General features: G+C 44.1%; 1 protein-coding gene across 1 annotated transcript in view; it reads right to left on the bottom strand.

Annotated features, from left to right (window-relative positions):
* Window positions 1–5,635: 5,635 nt before the first annotated feature.
* The window catches only part of KLK7 (kallikrein related peptidase 7), a 10,045-nt gene continuing 1,915 nt past the window's right edge, over window positions 5,636–13,765 (bottom strand). Inside the window, exons 3-6 of the mRNA XM_027860980.1 lie at window positions 12,871–13,027; window positions 11,147–11,400; window positions 10,375–10,511; window positions 5,636–5,883 (exon numbers count right to left, since the gene is read on the bottom strand). Coding sequence (XP_027716781.1) covers window positions 5,734–5,883; window positions 10,375–10,511; window positions 11,147–11,400; window positions 12,871–13,027 — 698 coding nt within the window. The 3' untranslated portion in view covers window positions 5,636–5,733. The remainder of the gene's footprint in view (window positions 5,884–10,374; window positions 10,512–11,146; window positions 11,401–12,870; window positions 13,028–13,765) is intronic.

Here is a 13,765-nt window from a genome sequence, read left to right on the forward strand (position 1 = left end):
GACTGAAGGAGAATAGGGCTTCCTGAGGGGAGTGGGGTGTCAACACCGCCAGGGTCTTGGAATTAGGAGACCTTTGCCCCCTGCAGATGTCTGCTAACTTTGTGACCCTGAGAAAGTAACTTCATCTCCCAGAGTCCCAAGGGTGGGGAACCTGCAGCCTCGAGGTCACGTGGGGCCCTCTCGGTCCTCGGGTGCGGCCTTTTGACTGAGTCCAAGTTTTACGGAACAAATCCTTTCATTAAGGGGATTTGTTCTGTGAAGTCTGGATTCAGTCAAAGGGCCGCACTTGAGGACCTAGAGGGCCACATGTGACCTTGAGGCCGCAGGTCCCAGATTCTCAACTGAGTCATCTATGCAATGAAGAGACGATCCTTGCAACCCCTGTGTTATAACATTGTTGTAAGAAATTATAAACCTATACTTTGTTACCATACCTGAAACACAGTGGCTGAGAATCATGGGAATGGAGGGGAAATGAGAAAAGGAAAACATCAGGATGTCTATGTGGCATGTTGTCTTGCCCTTGTAGGTTGTGTGTCCAGATCTGGCTAGACGCTGCTCACAGGGAAATAAGAATAGATGTCTCTAGGGTCTTCTACCACCACCCTTCTTCAAGGAAGTCTTGGATTCATGACAAGAGGAGAAATAGGAAGTTGTGGCCAGATACTGGCCACTCTGCTCTCCTCCAAGAGAGGATCATGGCTGTTCAGTCACGAAAATATTCAGTCACGTCTGACTCTCTGTGACCCCACTTGGGGTTTTCTTGGAAGAGATATTGGAGTGGTGTACCATTTCCTTCCCCAGATCATTTTACAGATGAGGAGACTGAGGCAAGCAAGGTTAAGTGACTTGACCAGGGTCATATAGCCAGAGATCTGTGCTAAGATAGAAAGACCAAAGCAAAACAGTCTCTGCCCTGATGGGAGGAAGCAAAGGGTACATACATTGATATATTCAAGATACATATAAAGCAGGTACAAGAGAACTTGAGAGGAGAAGGCTCCAGCACCTGGGGTTGGGGGAAGGTGGTGTTTGGAAGACTCAGAAAGGTCTCTGCTGCAAAAGCTGGTGTTGGAGCTGAGTCAGAAAGGAAGCCAGGGATTCTAAGAGGTGTTGGTGAGGAGGTGAGAGGCAATCAGTGATAAGGCAAAGAGACTGCAGATGGAGCATTGTGTGTAAGGAACAGGAGCTGGGTCAGCATGGCTGGGCAGTTGAATGAGTGGAAGGTATTGAGAGAAATGATTATTTCTAATTACTGATATCTATATTGATAATCTCATTATTAATATCTAATTAATTAATTAATTAATCCCCACACTGAATTAGGACTAAGATTTTTTTTCCCCTTTTTTACTTCCTCATTCAGAAATCAGCCACTGCAGGTTACTCAGATAGCCTTTGAAGTGCAGGGCTAATACTGAGAAAGAAAACTGGAAATTGTTCAAAAGGTAAAGGAATTTTAGTTTAGGTGAATTGATGAATTCCCACCCACTGTGTTTTACTCAGACAGGTCTGGGAAAATGCAGATTCTCCCATTTTTCAGATGAGTGATGGGGTATAGATAAGTCTCTTTTACTATAAAAACTAAGTGACCAAAGTCACGTGCCCCAGCGCCTCATTAGAACAGATCCACCTCTCATTATATATTCATCTTCTCTGATTATTTGTTAACCAATCAGAGTCGATTGCCACTCTTAGGAACACCCACTCTTCCAAGGACTTATAAGTGTTAGGTGGATTCCATGAAGGGTCTTTGGCATTTGAGAGTGTCACTGGCCCCTTTTATTAATTATATGCTATCACGATCAATAAAATTGTTAAAATCCCCGAAATTACATCTACCAAACTTTTTATACATCACATAGCTGTTGTTCAGTTTTTTTCAGTAGTGTCTGACTCTTCATGAGCCTTTTGGGGAGTTTTCCTGGCAAAGATACTGGAGTGGTTTGCCATTTCTTTCTTCAGCTCATTTTACAGATGAGGAAATTGAAGCAAATGGGGTGAAGTGATTTGCCCAGGGTCACACAGCTGGGAAGTGTCTGAGACCAGATTTGAACTCAGGTAGAAAAGTCTTCCTGACTCCAGACTCCATACTCTATGCACTGTGGGACCACCTAGGTGCACCCTGAAAAGTCCTATAATCGATACTATCATTTTCATGACAGCATTTTTTGCAGTCGTTAAAAAAAAAACTGGAAAGAAAGTGGGTAACCATCAGTGAAGAATGGCTTACCAAACTGTAGTATATAAATATTGTGGAGTATTGTTTCACTAATGAGGAACAAACATGAGGAATTTAGTGAAACATGGAAAGACTGGTACGAACTCTTTTAAAACAAAGAAAGCCCAATCAGTGGGTTGTAACCACTTATTAAGAGCTTACTTTGTGCCAGGGAGAAGGCTAAGCAATGACATTACAGGACAATTTAAGTACCAGGACCAATCTTAATCCAGGATGACAAATGATGAAACACACTTCCTTGTTCTTCTTGGCAGGGAAGTGAGGGATCATGGGTGCAGAAAGCGACGTCCACCATCAGATGAGGTCTCTCTGTCAGTTCGTTTTGCTTGGCTGCTTTTCTTTGTTATAAAATGGGGGAGGATCATCAAGGAAGGGAGGGTATTGTGTGATAGGACACAGAAGAAAATGACCACAGTGTGTTCCTTGAAAGCAGGGGTTGTCTTTTACCATTCTTTGTATTGCCAGCACTTAGCATGGTGCCTGGAACATGGGAGAGGCTTTTAAAAAGTACTTACTGGCTGATTGAAGACAGAAGTCCTCAATAAAACTTGCCTTTAAAATTTCAAATTATAGAGAGACAATGGTGAAACAAAGAACCCTGAACTTGAAATTAGAGATCTTGGCTTTAATTCTTAGTAAAGGCTTAATAAATGTTTATTTCTTTCCTTCCTTTCTGGCTCACATACTTACCTCATTTCATTAGGTCATTTCATCTCTCTGAGCCTCAGTCTTTTTGTCTGTAAAATGGGGATAACAATACAACCTACCTCATGAAGTTATTATGAAGAAACTGCTTTATTAACCATAAATCACTATTTTAAAAAACAAGAGCTAATGACCCATGGCAGATTCATCCAGTTAAATTCAGAAGGACATATTGCCAAGTGATGATGGCTAAGTGATAGTAATATATGTTAATATATAACATGTTAAATAAAATGTCAATATCATCTATTCTATATATTAATATATTTATATGTGATGAGATATTAATATGTATGTATATATGCATATGTATACAAGCATCCATATATTTATATTGTGCATAAATATATGTGAATTTCCTTGTGTATATGTACACATATATAGGTACACCCCAACAACTCATAAAAGACTGACTCATGAGGCTCCAATGGGCCAATCATGTGCATTGTGGGATGGGGTGACCACACTGGTCTTTGACTTCTTCCTCATTCTCATCATCTGACCATTGAGGAGCTCTCAGGTTGCTCTCCATCCATTATTTCCTTTGTCAGAGGCAGCATTCATGGCAGAGTGCTTGCTCACACCACACGCCAGAGCTCATTGACCCTGAACATGTCATATAACCCCTTGTGTGTCTTGAGTATTTGATCTCATGGGATCCTCCCAATAGCCCTCTGTAGCAGGTACATTCCACAGATCTTATCATCCCCATTTTCCAGATAAAGAGGTTATAGTGGAGATATAACTTGCCCACAGTCACAGAGTTATTAAGTATTGGAGGCTGTATTTCAGCCCAGATCACAATATCTATGAGAGGAGAGAATAACATGGGGGAATATGGGAAACTTAGAAGAGGATTTTCTTTTCCTGGGTTCAGACTTAGGATTTCGTCCTAATGGAGAACTCTCCATGTGGAAACTGAGGCAGAGCAGCATCTCGAGTGTGACTGATAGTTTGAAGGAGTCACCAAAGGCCCTGAGAGTTTGAGTGACTTAGTGAGTATCACACAGCCAGCGTGTATCATCAGGGCAACCTAAACCCAAGTCCTTCTGACTCTGGTAGCAATTTTTCTCTCCACTATACCAGTGATTCTCAGAATGTGGTCAAGGTCCTGAGGGTCCCTGAGGGTCCTTGAGGTCAAAATTATTTTTATTATCATACTAAGACATTTTAATTTCTAATAAGGTAAATGTTAATAGCTAACCCTCATTGGTGGGTCCCCAATATTTTTTAAGAGTGTAAAGGGGCCAGAGACCACAAGGTCTGAGAGCAGTGGCACGATCCACTGCCCTGAGGGGACATGGAGTAATGTTAAGGACGCTTACATTCCTCACATAGGGAGCATGGAGGTGACTTGACAAGAATGTGGCAATGTGGCCGCTGGTGCTGCTGTTTCCTTGGTACTGGGCCGGTGACATCATCGACATAGAGAGCTCCTGTGAGGAATTCCCTCCTGCAGGTCTTGCTTAGCGAGTGATCCAGAGCACAGGGACACCAGGTGACCTGCCAACTGTCACATAGGCTGTGTTCAACTCCCCACCTCAATCACAGACTGACTCTTTCTTGGCTAGGAGGGAGACATAAGAGATTCTCTCTTAAGTTCCCCCTTCGATGCCTGATCCGTGGCACCTGGTGGCCTAAAGTCCTCATAGGCTATGCCAATGGAGAGAGAGTTCCAGCATTTCCTACCAAGATAACAGGGACCAAAGTCCAGGCTGATGACAGACTGTGGGTCAGTTGCCCTGACCAGACTAGCTGAAGTCACAGAGGCCTATCACTGAGTTAGAAATCTAGGGGCTACAGCAACTCCCAAGGCCATCTGCCAAATCATGCAAGGATTATAAATGGCATCATAAGGGCAGGGTGTGCCCACATTGATAACATCAGTGAAGCATTGCAATCGGACTGGGCTATGGAGAGGAAGGGGGAAGGGGCAGGGACATAAGTGGATAACAAGGGAATAGGGTATATACGACATTGGGAGAGAGAGCTGGGGGAAATGTGGGCTAGAAATATTTAAGCTATAGTCCCTGAGATATGAGAAAACACTTCCCCCACACCACTTTGCAGAGGTGGGGGTCCATGGATGTGGGACGTTGTATATGTTGTTAGATTCTTGCATGCATTGTTTCACTGATTTTTGTTCTCTTTTTTTTTTTTCTTAAAAAAAATCTGTTACATAAGATGGCTTTCTGAGAGAGACATGTAGAAGGGATACAGGAGAATTTTTAAGTGTTGTAAAACCAAAAGATTTTAAAATTTTATTTTCCTAAAATGAAAACAAATAAATGTCCAAGGAATGGAAAAACAGAGTATTCAGCTACGGCAGGGTCCCCCAAAAGAAACAAACAAACAAACAAAAAAACCTCTGGAAGCAGGTGTGAGGTGTGACTTCATGGTTTCTCTTGATAGGACGCTGGCCAGTATCTGAGTCACTCATTCTATTATAGGTCAATAATGCTTTCTACCTGGAGTCTCTGAAATATTCCCCAGGGACTGACACCTCTTTCCCTGAATCCTTCTATCCCTCCCCTCCCCTATAGTTTTTCACCTCTGAGATTGGGTAGGAGGGATAGAGGTTTCTAGCCCCCAACTTTTACCTTTAACTTTTACCTCAGCCCCAAAACTCAGGATGTCTCTCCTTTCTTAAGGCAAAGGCGTGAGATATGCATGTAAATACAGACAGGGTTGTGGATATCACATTTATTGGGAGTTCTGCCCCCAGGTACCCCACCAAAACACACACACACACACACACACACACACACACACACACACACACACACTCAACTCCTCATAGTTTTCCGGATCCAGGGGATAAATTTGCAAACTTCGGTGTAGACTCCAGGGTCATTGGGCTGGCCACAAGGGAAGGTTCCCCATGACACCAGGCCCTGCAACACTCCATCACACACCAAGGGACCCCCAGAGTCACCCTGGGAAGAGAGAGAGAGAGAGAGAGAGAGAGATGGAAGAGCCCACCCTAAATTTCGTAGAAAATGTCTTCTGGCCTTGAGTAGACCCTATGTTCCCAAATCCCAGTTTCACGAGCCCAATGCCTGGTCCTGCTCGATAAAGTTCCTGTGTCTTTACCAGCAAGAGAGAAGACATTGTTCCAAGGGGTCCGGTTGCAGGACAGGGTATGGGGAATCAGCCATGGACAGTGACCCTCCCCAGATGATGGGAGATATTGTCCCTTGGGGCCAAGCCCTGGTTTCCCCTCTCACTGTCTTATTTGGTGGAGAGAATGCTGGCCCCAAAATGCCTTCAAGCTTGAATCAACTTTCAAGACCATCTCATCCAAAGCCCTTGTTTACAAGTGAGGAAACTAAGGCACAGAACATTTAAATGACTTGCCTAGGATCACACAACTAATAAGTAGCAGAGATGGGATTTGAAACTGAATCTTCCTGCTTCCAAATCCAATGCTCCACACAGTACATCAGGCTGCCTCATCATTGGTTCCCCTAAAATCCTCCCTTCCTGCCTTGGGCAGACAAGGAAGGGGAAACAGTAGGCAGACTCCCAGGCTGTGAAACAGGAGACTTCATTTCTAGCCTGTGTCCTGTCACGGACTTGCTAGTGACCTTGGACAAGTCCTTTCCCCTCAGTTAACCTCCCTATAAAATGGAGGACTGGATGATCCCCAAGGGCACTTCCAGCTTTGAATAATAATGGCAAATCACGTTTCTTTAGTGCTTTGAGGTTTAGAAAGTGTTTTCTTTGCAATATCCCTGTGAGATCAAAAGTGAAAGTGCTTTTATCCCCACCTTCCCAAGATTCTGGCATTGACTGACTTTTCCAAAATCAGAACGTTAGTAAGTGAGCGAGCTGGGACGCCTACCCAGGGCCTCTCCACTATAACTGGTTGCTTCTGAAGTCTAGAATCAAGAGGGACTTAGGGGAAGAGACATAGAGAGAGAAAAAGAAAAGGGGAGTTGGAGACAGATGAAAAAGAGAGAGAAAGAGAGGAAGAGACAGGGAAATGAGAGGGGAAGACAGAGAAATAAAGATAAGATATTAGACATTACACAGAGGCAGAAATAGAGACGGGCAGAGACAGGAAGAGACAGATTACACACACAGGTTTGTAGCCTGGGAACTCTCTGACTCTGAATCTTGCCGTTCCCTCAGCCCTCGCCTCCAAACAATTCTATTGTGGTTACCTCCCCCATGCCTCTCCCATCTGGGTCTTCTCTCCACCCTTACTGCCATCCCCCTAGTTAAAACCCCAATTCCTTCCTGCCCGGACTATTGTAAATAACCTGTTCATTGGTTTCCATCTTAATTGTAGTAACCTCCCCTCCCCAAAGTATCCACTAAACCAGTGATGTCCAACTCAAGTGGAAATGGGGACCACTAAGTCATACTCTAGGACCCCTGTGGAGTCACATATTGACTTAGAGAGACGCACATTAACATTATTTATGCTCTATTGTGTTTTCATTTATTTTGTTAAATATTTCCCAATTAAATTTTCATCTGGCTCAGGACCCAATCTGGAGTGTTAAAAGTGCCTGGGACTCTCCCATTCTAGATCACTGCCTGTGATTTAGATTCTTCTGACCATACCATTCTGACCGTGGCACTCCTCAAGAATCTTCAGTAGCTCCCCACTCTCTAGTGAATGAAGTTTTGATCTCTTAATTGGGGTGCTCAAAGCCTTCTATGAACTGGCACTAATCTACCTGCCGAGCCTTATCTTACACAGCCTCTTTCACATATGCTATTTAGAGGCAACTAGATGGCAAAGTGGGTAGAGTGCTGGACCTGGCGTCAGGAAGACCTGAATTCAAATCTAGTCTCAGACACATACTGGCTGTGTTACTTTGAGTAAGTCACTTAACTTCTTTCCATCTCAGTTTCCTCAACTGTAAAATGGGGATAATAATAGCTCTTCTTCCAAAGGCTTTTTTGAGGATCAATGAAATTATATTTGTAAAGTGTTTTGGCAACCTTAAAGTGCTCTGTAAATGCTAGGAATTATTATTTTACCTTCCAGTCAAACATGTCAGTTGCCTTCCTCAGTCAACCTCAAAGATTCCCTGTGTTCTCCTGACTCCCTGCTTTGGACCACAATAGTCTCATGCTAGCCTGTGTTCTCCACCAGGATAGGTGCTTGGAATCTGTCCCTCAGGGTATTGTAAGCCCCTAGGGAACAGGGGGTCTCATTGTGTCCCTAATACATCATTGTGTACATGATACATCATGGTAAAGGACCTCAAAGGTAATCTGGTCCAACCTCCACCCAGCACATAATCAACTCTAATATACCCCTTTATTATATTATAGCCCAGATGCCGTCATCCAGCCCTTTTTTGGAGACCTCCGGTGATGGAAAATTCACTTTCTTATATGGCAATCCATTTCATTTTGCATGGCTGTAATTGTTAGGCAGTTTCTTTCCCAGGGGTACAGGAAAACAAGATAGGTTTTTTTGTTTGTTTTGTTTTGTTTGTTTGTTTGTTTGTTTTAAATCAGCCTTAAACAGAAAGGGTGAGAATGTACATCTGGGAGAAAAAAATCCAGGGGTCTAAGTTGACCACAAACTCAATATGTACCAGTCATGTGCGACAAGGCAGCCATAAAAGCTAGGACATAATCTTCCTCTCTACAACTGTAGTTAGCCTTACTCCGCTGGCTTCTAGTTTTGCCCCCTGAAGCCAAGCAGAACAAATCTCATCCTGCTCCATTGTTCTCGATTCTGGAAGACCAGTCTGTTCTTTTCAGTGGTTACCTTTCCCAATTCTTTCAACTGGTCTTCAAAGATGTATTATCTAATTGTCTTGTCAGTCTCATTACCCTCCTCCAACCTGTACTTTACTGAAGTGGGATATGCAGAGGGCTCCAGATGTGGTCTGACCAGAGAAAAGTATAGTTGAGTGATTACCAACCTTGATCTGAGCACTATACCTTTCTTCATAAACTTTAGGGAAGCATTAACTTTTAGAAATGCCCTGTGCATAGTTGGTACATATTGAGTGTGTGGTCAACTCAGACCCCTGAATTTTTTCCCCAGATGTACATTCTCACTCTTTGCATTTAAGGTTGATTTTTAAAAAGTCAACTATCGTAGTTTTCTGTATCCCTAGTATAAATTCATATAAATCAATTAAAGCTATTGTTCCAGGCTGCTGATCCAGTCTGGATCCTGACTCTTTCATCCAATATCTTAGGTACCCCCTCCAATCCTCCTGTCACCTATGCATTTGACAAGCATACCATTTTCCAAATCACTGATTAAAAAAAAAAATTAATGGCACTGGGCCCATGGCAGATGCTTGGGGCAATCCCTTAAAGATTTTCCAAGCTTACCTCATTCCAATAAGATAAGCACTTTACTAGATACACCTAACTATACTATGTAGCCCACATCTCCAGCTTCTTACCATCCTTCTTCATATGATATTCCCAGAACTGAGCACAATACACCATATACCATTTGGCCAGGGTAGATTACTAAGATACTAGCTGGTTCCTCATTCTTGACCTTTCCCTTTTATTCAGGCAGCCTAAGTATTTTGGCCCCACTTGTGGCTCACAATGCAGTCTTGTTCCCCTAACACCTCAATTTGATTCACATGAATAGCTCTCTAATAATGCTTTCCCATCTTATACTTGGGAAATTGACTTTTTGAACCCAAATTTGTAACTTTACATTTATCCCTATCTGATGTCATTTAGATAGATTTGGCCCTATGTTCTAACCTATCCAGTTCTTTCCAGACTCTGCTATCTATTATGATAGCATCCTCTTATCATCTGAAAAGGCAGTAAGCCTGCTATCTATGGCTTCATCCAAGTCCCTGGCAATAAAAGCTAGCATTTATAGAGGGTATTAAGGTTAGTAAAACTCTTTACACGTATTACCTCTTTCAAGTCTCACAACAGCCCTGGGTAGTAGGTATTATTATTATGCTCATTTTACAGAGGAGGAAGCGGAGGCAGGTAAAGGTGAAGCAACTTGCCCCCCAGGTCACACAGCTAGTCTGGATTTGAACTCAGGTCTTCCTGACTATATATCTAGCATTCTGTCTACTGTGCCACCTAGCTGCCTATAAGTATCAAATAGTAGAAAGCCAAGAATAGATCTCTGGGGCCTTCCAGGGAGGGAGAGAGAGAGAAAGTGAGAGAGAGAGACAGAGACAGACAGAGACAGACAGAGACAGAGACAGACAGACAGAGACAGAGAGAGCTGAAGAGATAGAGAGAAAAGAACAAGAAGGAGGAGGAGAAGGAAAGAAGATAAGAGAAGAAAGAGACAGTGAGAGAGAGAAAGGAGAAAGAGAGGCACAAGAGAAGAGGAAGAGAGAAAGAAAAAAGAAAGAGTGAGAAAAGAGAGAAAAAAGAAAAAGAGAGGAGAGAGAAGAGAAAGGAGAAAGGGAGAAAGGGGGAAAGAGGAAGGTCAGGACAATGTGGAGACTTACATTGCATGCATTGGTTTTAGAGTCTGGGATACCAGCGCACAGCATTGATTCCTTCAATAGATCCTTGTAAACCTTCTTGCAGTCCGAAGTGGAAATGAGGCTTACGTTTGTACACTGGAGCTCTTCTGGATAGGTTGCTGTTGGGGATGGGGGAGAAGGGCAAGATCCTCACTCATCCAGCCGGAATAAGGATGCATGAAGCCTCAAGGCAGGGAGAGGAAGGGGGGTGATCCATAGTTGCTCTAATCCCATGACCCTGGTGGTCAGGGGCTGGGGATGCCCAATACCTAGGTCTCTAATGCAGATGGGAGGGAGGATAAACACTACTATCCCTAAGTGATAGAGATTGGGGAGTTAGAAAGTACAGGTTTTTCCAGGAGAGTGTGATTTTGGGGAGTGAAGGTTCAGATTTGATTCCTGAAAGTCAGAGGTAAAGGGTTATAAAGCTCAGGTGCCTCATTATCCAGGAAATAGGCTCTGGTGGTCCTGAATGCCCGTCCCTTGCCAAGAGAGTAGGATTGAGGAACTGAAGGCTCTGGTACCAAAGGGCAGGGGACAGATAGACAGGGATCTCACATGTATGGTTCTCCAGTGGGGAGGGTTGGGCTGGGAGCAGGGAAGGGTCAGGAGGCCTAAATTCCTGAAAAACGTGGCATCTCAGGAAGTCTGGACTCTCAGGGCTTAAGCAGATAAGGGGGTTGGATTCTTGGGTCCTTACAAAGTGGTATGGAATGAGATGCCTGGGTTCCTGGGGGCTGGACAGCAGACTTACCGTCTGGGCTGGTGGTGGTACCCCAGCCAGAGACAGTGCAGGAGGTGCCAGGTGAGGCACACTTGGAGGGTAGCGTGACGGGCTTAATGTTGGTCCCCAGCGTGGCTGCCCTCTGTAGCTTTATCAGCATGAGGTCATTGACATGGGTGACGGTTGAGTACTGAGGATGCCGGTATGACCTGGTAGCCTGGATCACTTGGGACCCCCTCTCTCTGTCCTTCAGATTGTGTTTGCCCAGGTGCACATTGTATGAACTAGGGAGTCAAAGAGACTATTAGAAGTGTGCTGAGCCTGAAAGCAATAGGCAGAGATTCACAGGGATAGAGACAGAGGAGGGAGACCCACAGAAACAGACAGAAACAGCAAGAGGAGACTTAGGTTTGATTTTCTGACCCTGTCGGTTTCTAGTCTTGGACAGGGGCAGGTAGCGGTCACCATAGTACATATTGGAATCAAGAAGACTCATCATCCTGAGTTCAAACCTGACCTCAGACACTTCCTAGCTGTGTGACCCTGGACAAGTCACTTCACCCCGTTTGCCTCAGTTTCCTCATCTGTAAAATGAGCTGGAGAAGGAAATGGCAAACCACATTGGTATCTTTGCCAAGAAAACCCCTAACGGGATCATGGAGAATCAGACACCACTGAACAATAGAAGGCCTTGGACAAATCATTTCATTTCTCAGGTAAGGCCCTAATCTCTACCCCTATAAAATGAGACGTTGGCCTGAAACAGGAGCTCTTAATTTTTTTGTTTATTTTGTTTAATAGACCCCTTCTCAGAATACTTCATGTTGCCTGCATTCATAGTTAAAGGAAATGTTAAATTTCAGTTAGAGGCTAATGGAAACACTTCCCCATCCAAGATCAAAGCCCCCTGAAATCTGTCCACAGACCCCTTGGACCCAAGGCTAAGAATCTCTGGACTATTCTTATGTTCTTAGGCTCCTGGAAAGAGAGAACAGAGAAACAGACAGAGAGACTGGGAGGAAGGCAAAGATGGAGATACTGAAGCTGAGACACAGAGATGGTCAGTGATGCAGAGAGATTGAGAGAGGCACCAGCAGAAATGGAAACAGACAAAGGAGATAAGCATTTCAAGACCTGAAAAGAAAGACAAAAACACAAAGGGAATTTAGTCCAGAGTCACTGGGTGCCTTTGGGCAAGTCACATCCCTATCAGAGCTTCATTTTCCTCATTGATAATACCACTGATAACAAATAATAACAATAACAATGATAATGATCCCTTACATTTTCCCGGCCCTTATTCATTACCTTATTTGATCCACCCAATCCTGCCTGGTTGGTAGTAGAAGTGTTATTATGCCCATAGTGAGAAACTGGGCAGAGGAGGCCAAAGTCCAACCCAGGCCTGCAGGCTTTAAGCCCAGGATTCTTTTCACTGCATTGTTGATTCCAAAACCAGAATAGAGAAAGACAAGACTCAGCTGCAGACAGATAAGACAGGCACTTAAAGACAGAAAGACAGAGAGACTGAGGCAGAGAAAGACAGGGACAGACATACACACATAAAGACAGATAAGTCAGCACAGGGAGACACAGACAGAGACAAAAAGACAGAAAAACAAAGGACAGAGACAGAGACAAAAAAAAAAATTAAGGAGACAAAGACACAAAAGAGACACAGACAAAAAGAGATTGAGCAAAGAAAAGACAGAAAAGAGAGACTCTCCTCCCGTATTACAGCCCTCACCCCTTACTTCATCATGCAGTGGGCAGCTGTGAGCACCCAGTTCCTAGCCACAAGCACTCCACCACAGTGCAGCTGATTTCCATTGAACAGGGCCACCTGCCAGGGGTGGGAGCCCCGGCTACACTCCTCTCCATTAATGATCTTGTCTCCTTTCCTTTCAGACTCTGCAAGAAGAAACACAGGGGGATGAGGGCAGGGAGAGGGAAAGAGGGGAAAGGAAGGGGGAAAGGGGGAAGGGAGTGAGGAAGAGAGGAAGGGAGAGGGTCTCAGGACCACTGAGATGGGGAAGCCCTGGTTTGGAGAGACTGAAGAGGACCAGGAGAGAGTTCCACTCAGAGACAGAAGCTGATATAGGGACAGCGAGAGAAATGGGGGGTGGGAGGAGCCTCTAGGATATTGGTAAGGGTGGGGAAGACATCCTGACCTGGGCATGTGGAGATGTCTCAAGTCAGGAGAATGAAAGCTAAGGAGAAAAAGAGAGATCGAGGGGCATAAAGACAGATATATAGACAGAGTGAAGGAGGGGGGCATCTCAAGAACACAGAGATGGGCAGAGGTATGGATTGAGAGTCAGAAGTGAAAGATGGTCCATAGGAAAAACACATAGGAGTAGAAAGAAAAAAAAGAGTTCTTCTTGGACATAGAGTGGAGGGCTGGTGAAACAGAAGCTGGTTTGGGTTTGTTATAGAGTATCAGAGGGAAAAACAGACAGACAGAGACAGACTTGGAATGGTAGAGGAAGGAAGCTTCAGAGATGATGATGAGATCCCACTAACCTGGGATATTGGGAACCAGGGAAGTGTTGTATGGTCAGGAGACTATACAGAAAAACCAAGATAGAGACATCAGTAAAGAGAAGGAAGGAAGGAAGGAAGGAAGGAAGGAAGGAAGGAAGGAAGGAA

This window comes from Vombatus ursinus, unplaced genomic scaffold (assembly GCF_900497805.2).
Source record: "Vombatus ursinus unplaced genomic scaffold, bare-nosed wombat genome assembly UNPS02014344.1, whole genome shotgun sequence".
Taxonomy (NCBI): Eukaryota; Metazoa; Chordata; class Mammalia; order Diprotodontia; family Vombatidae; genus Vombatus; species Vombatus ursinus.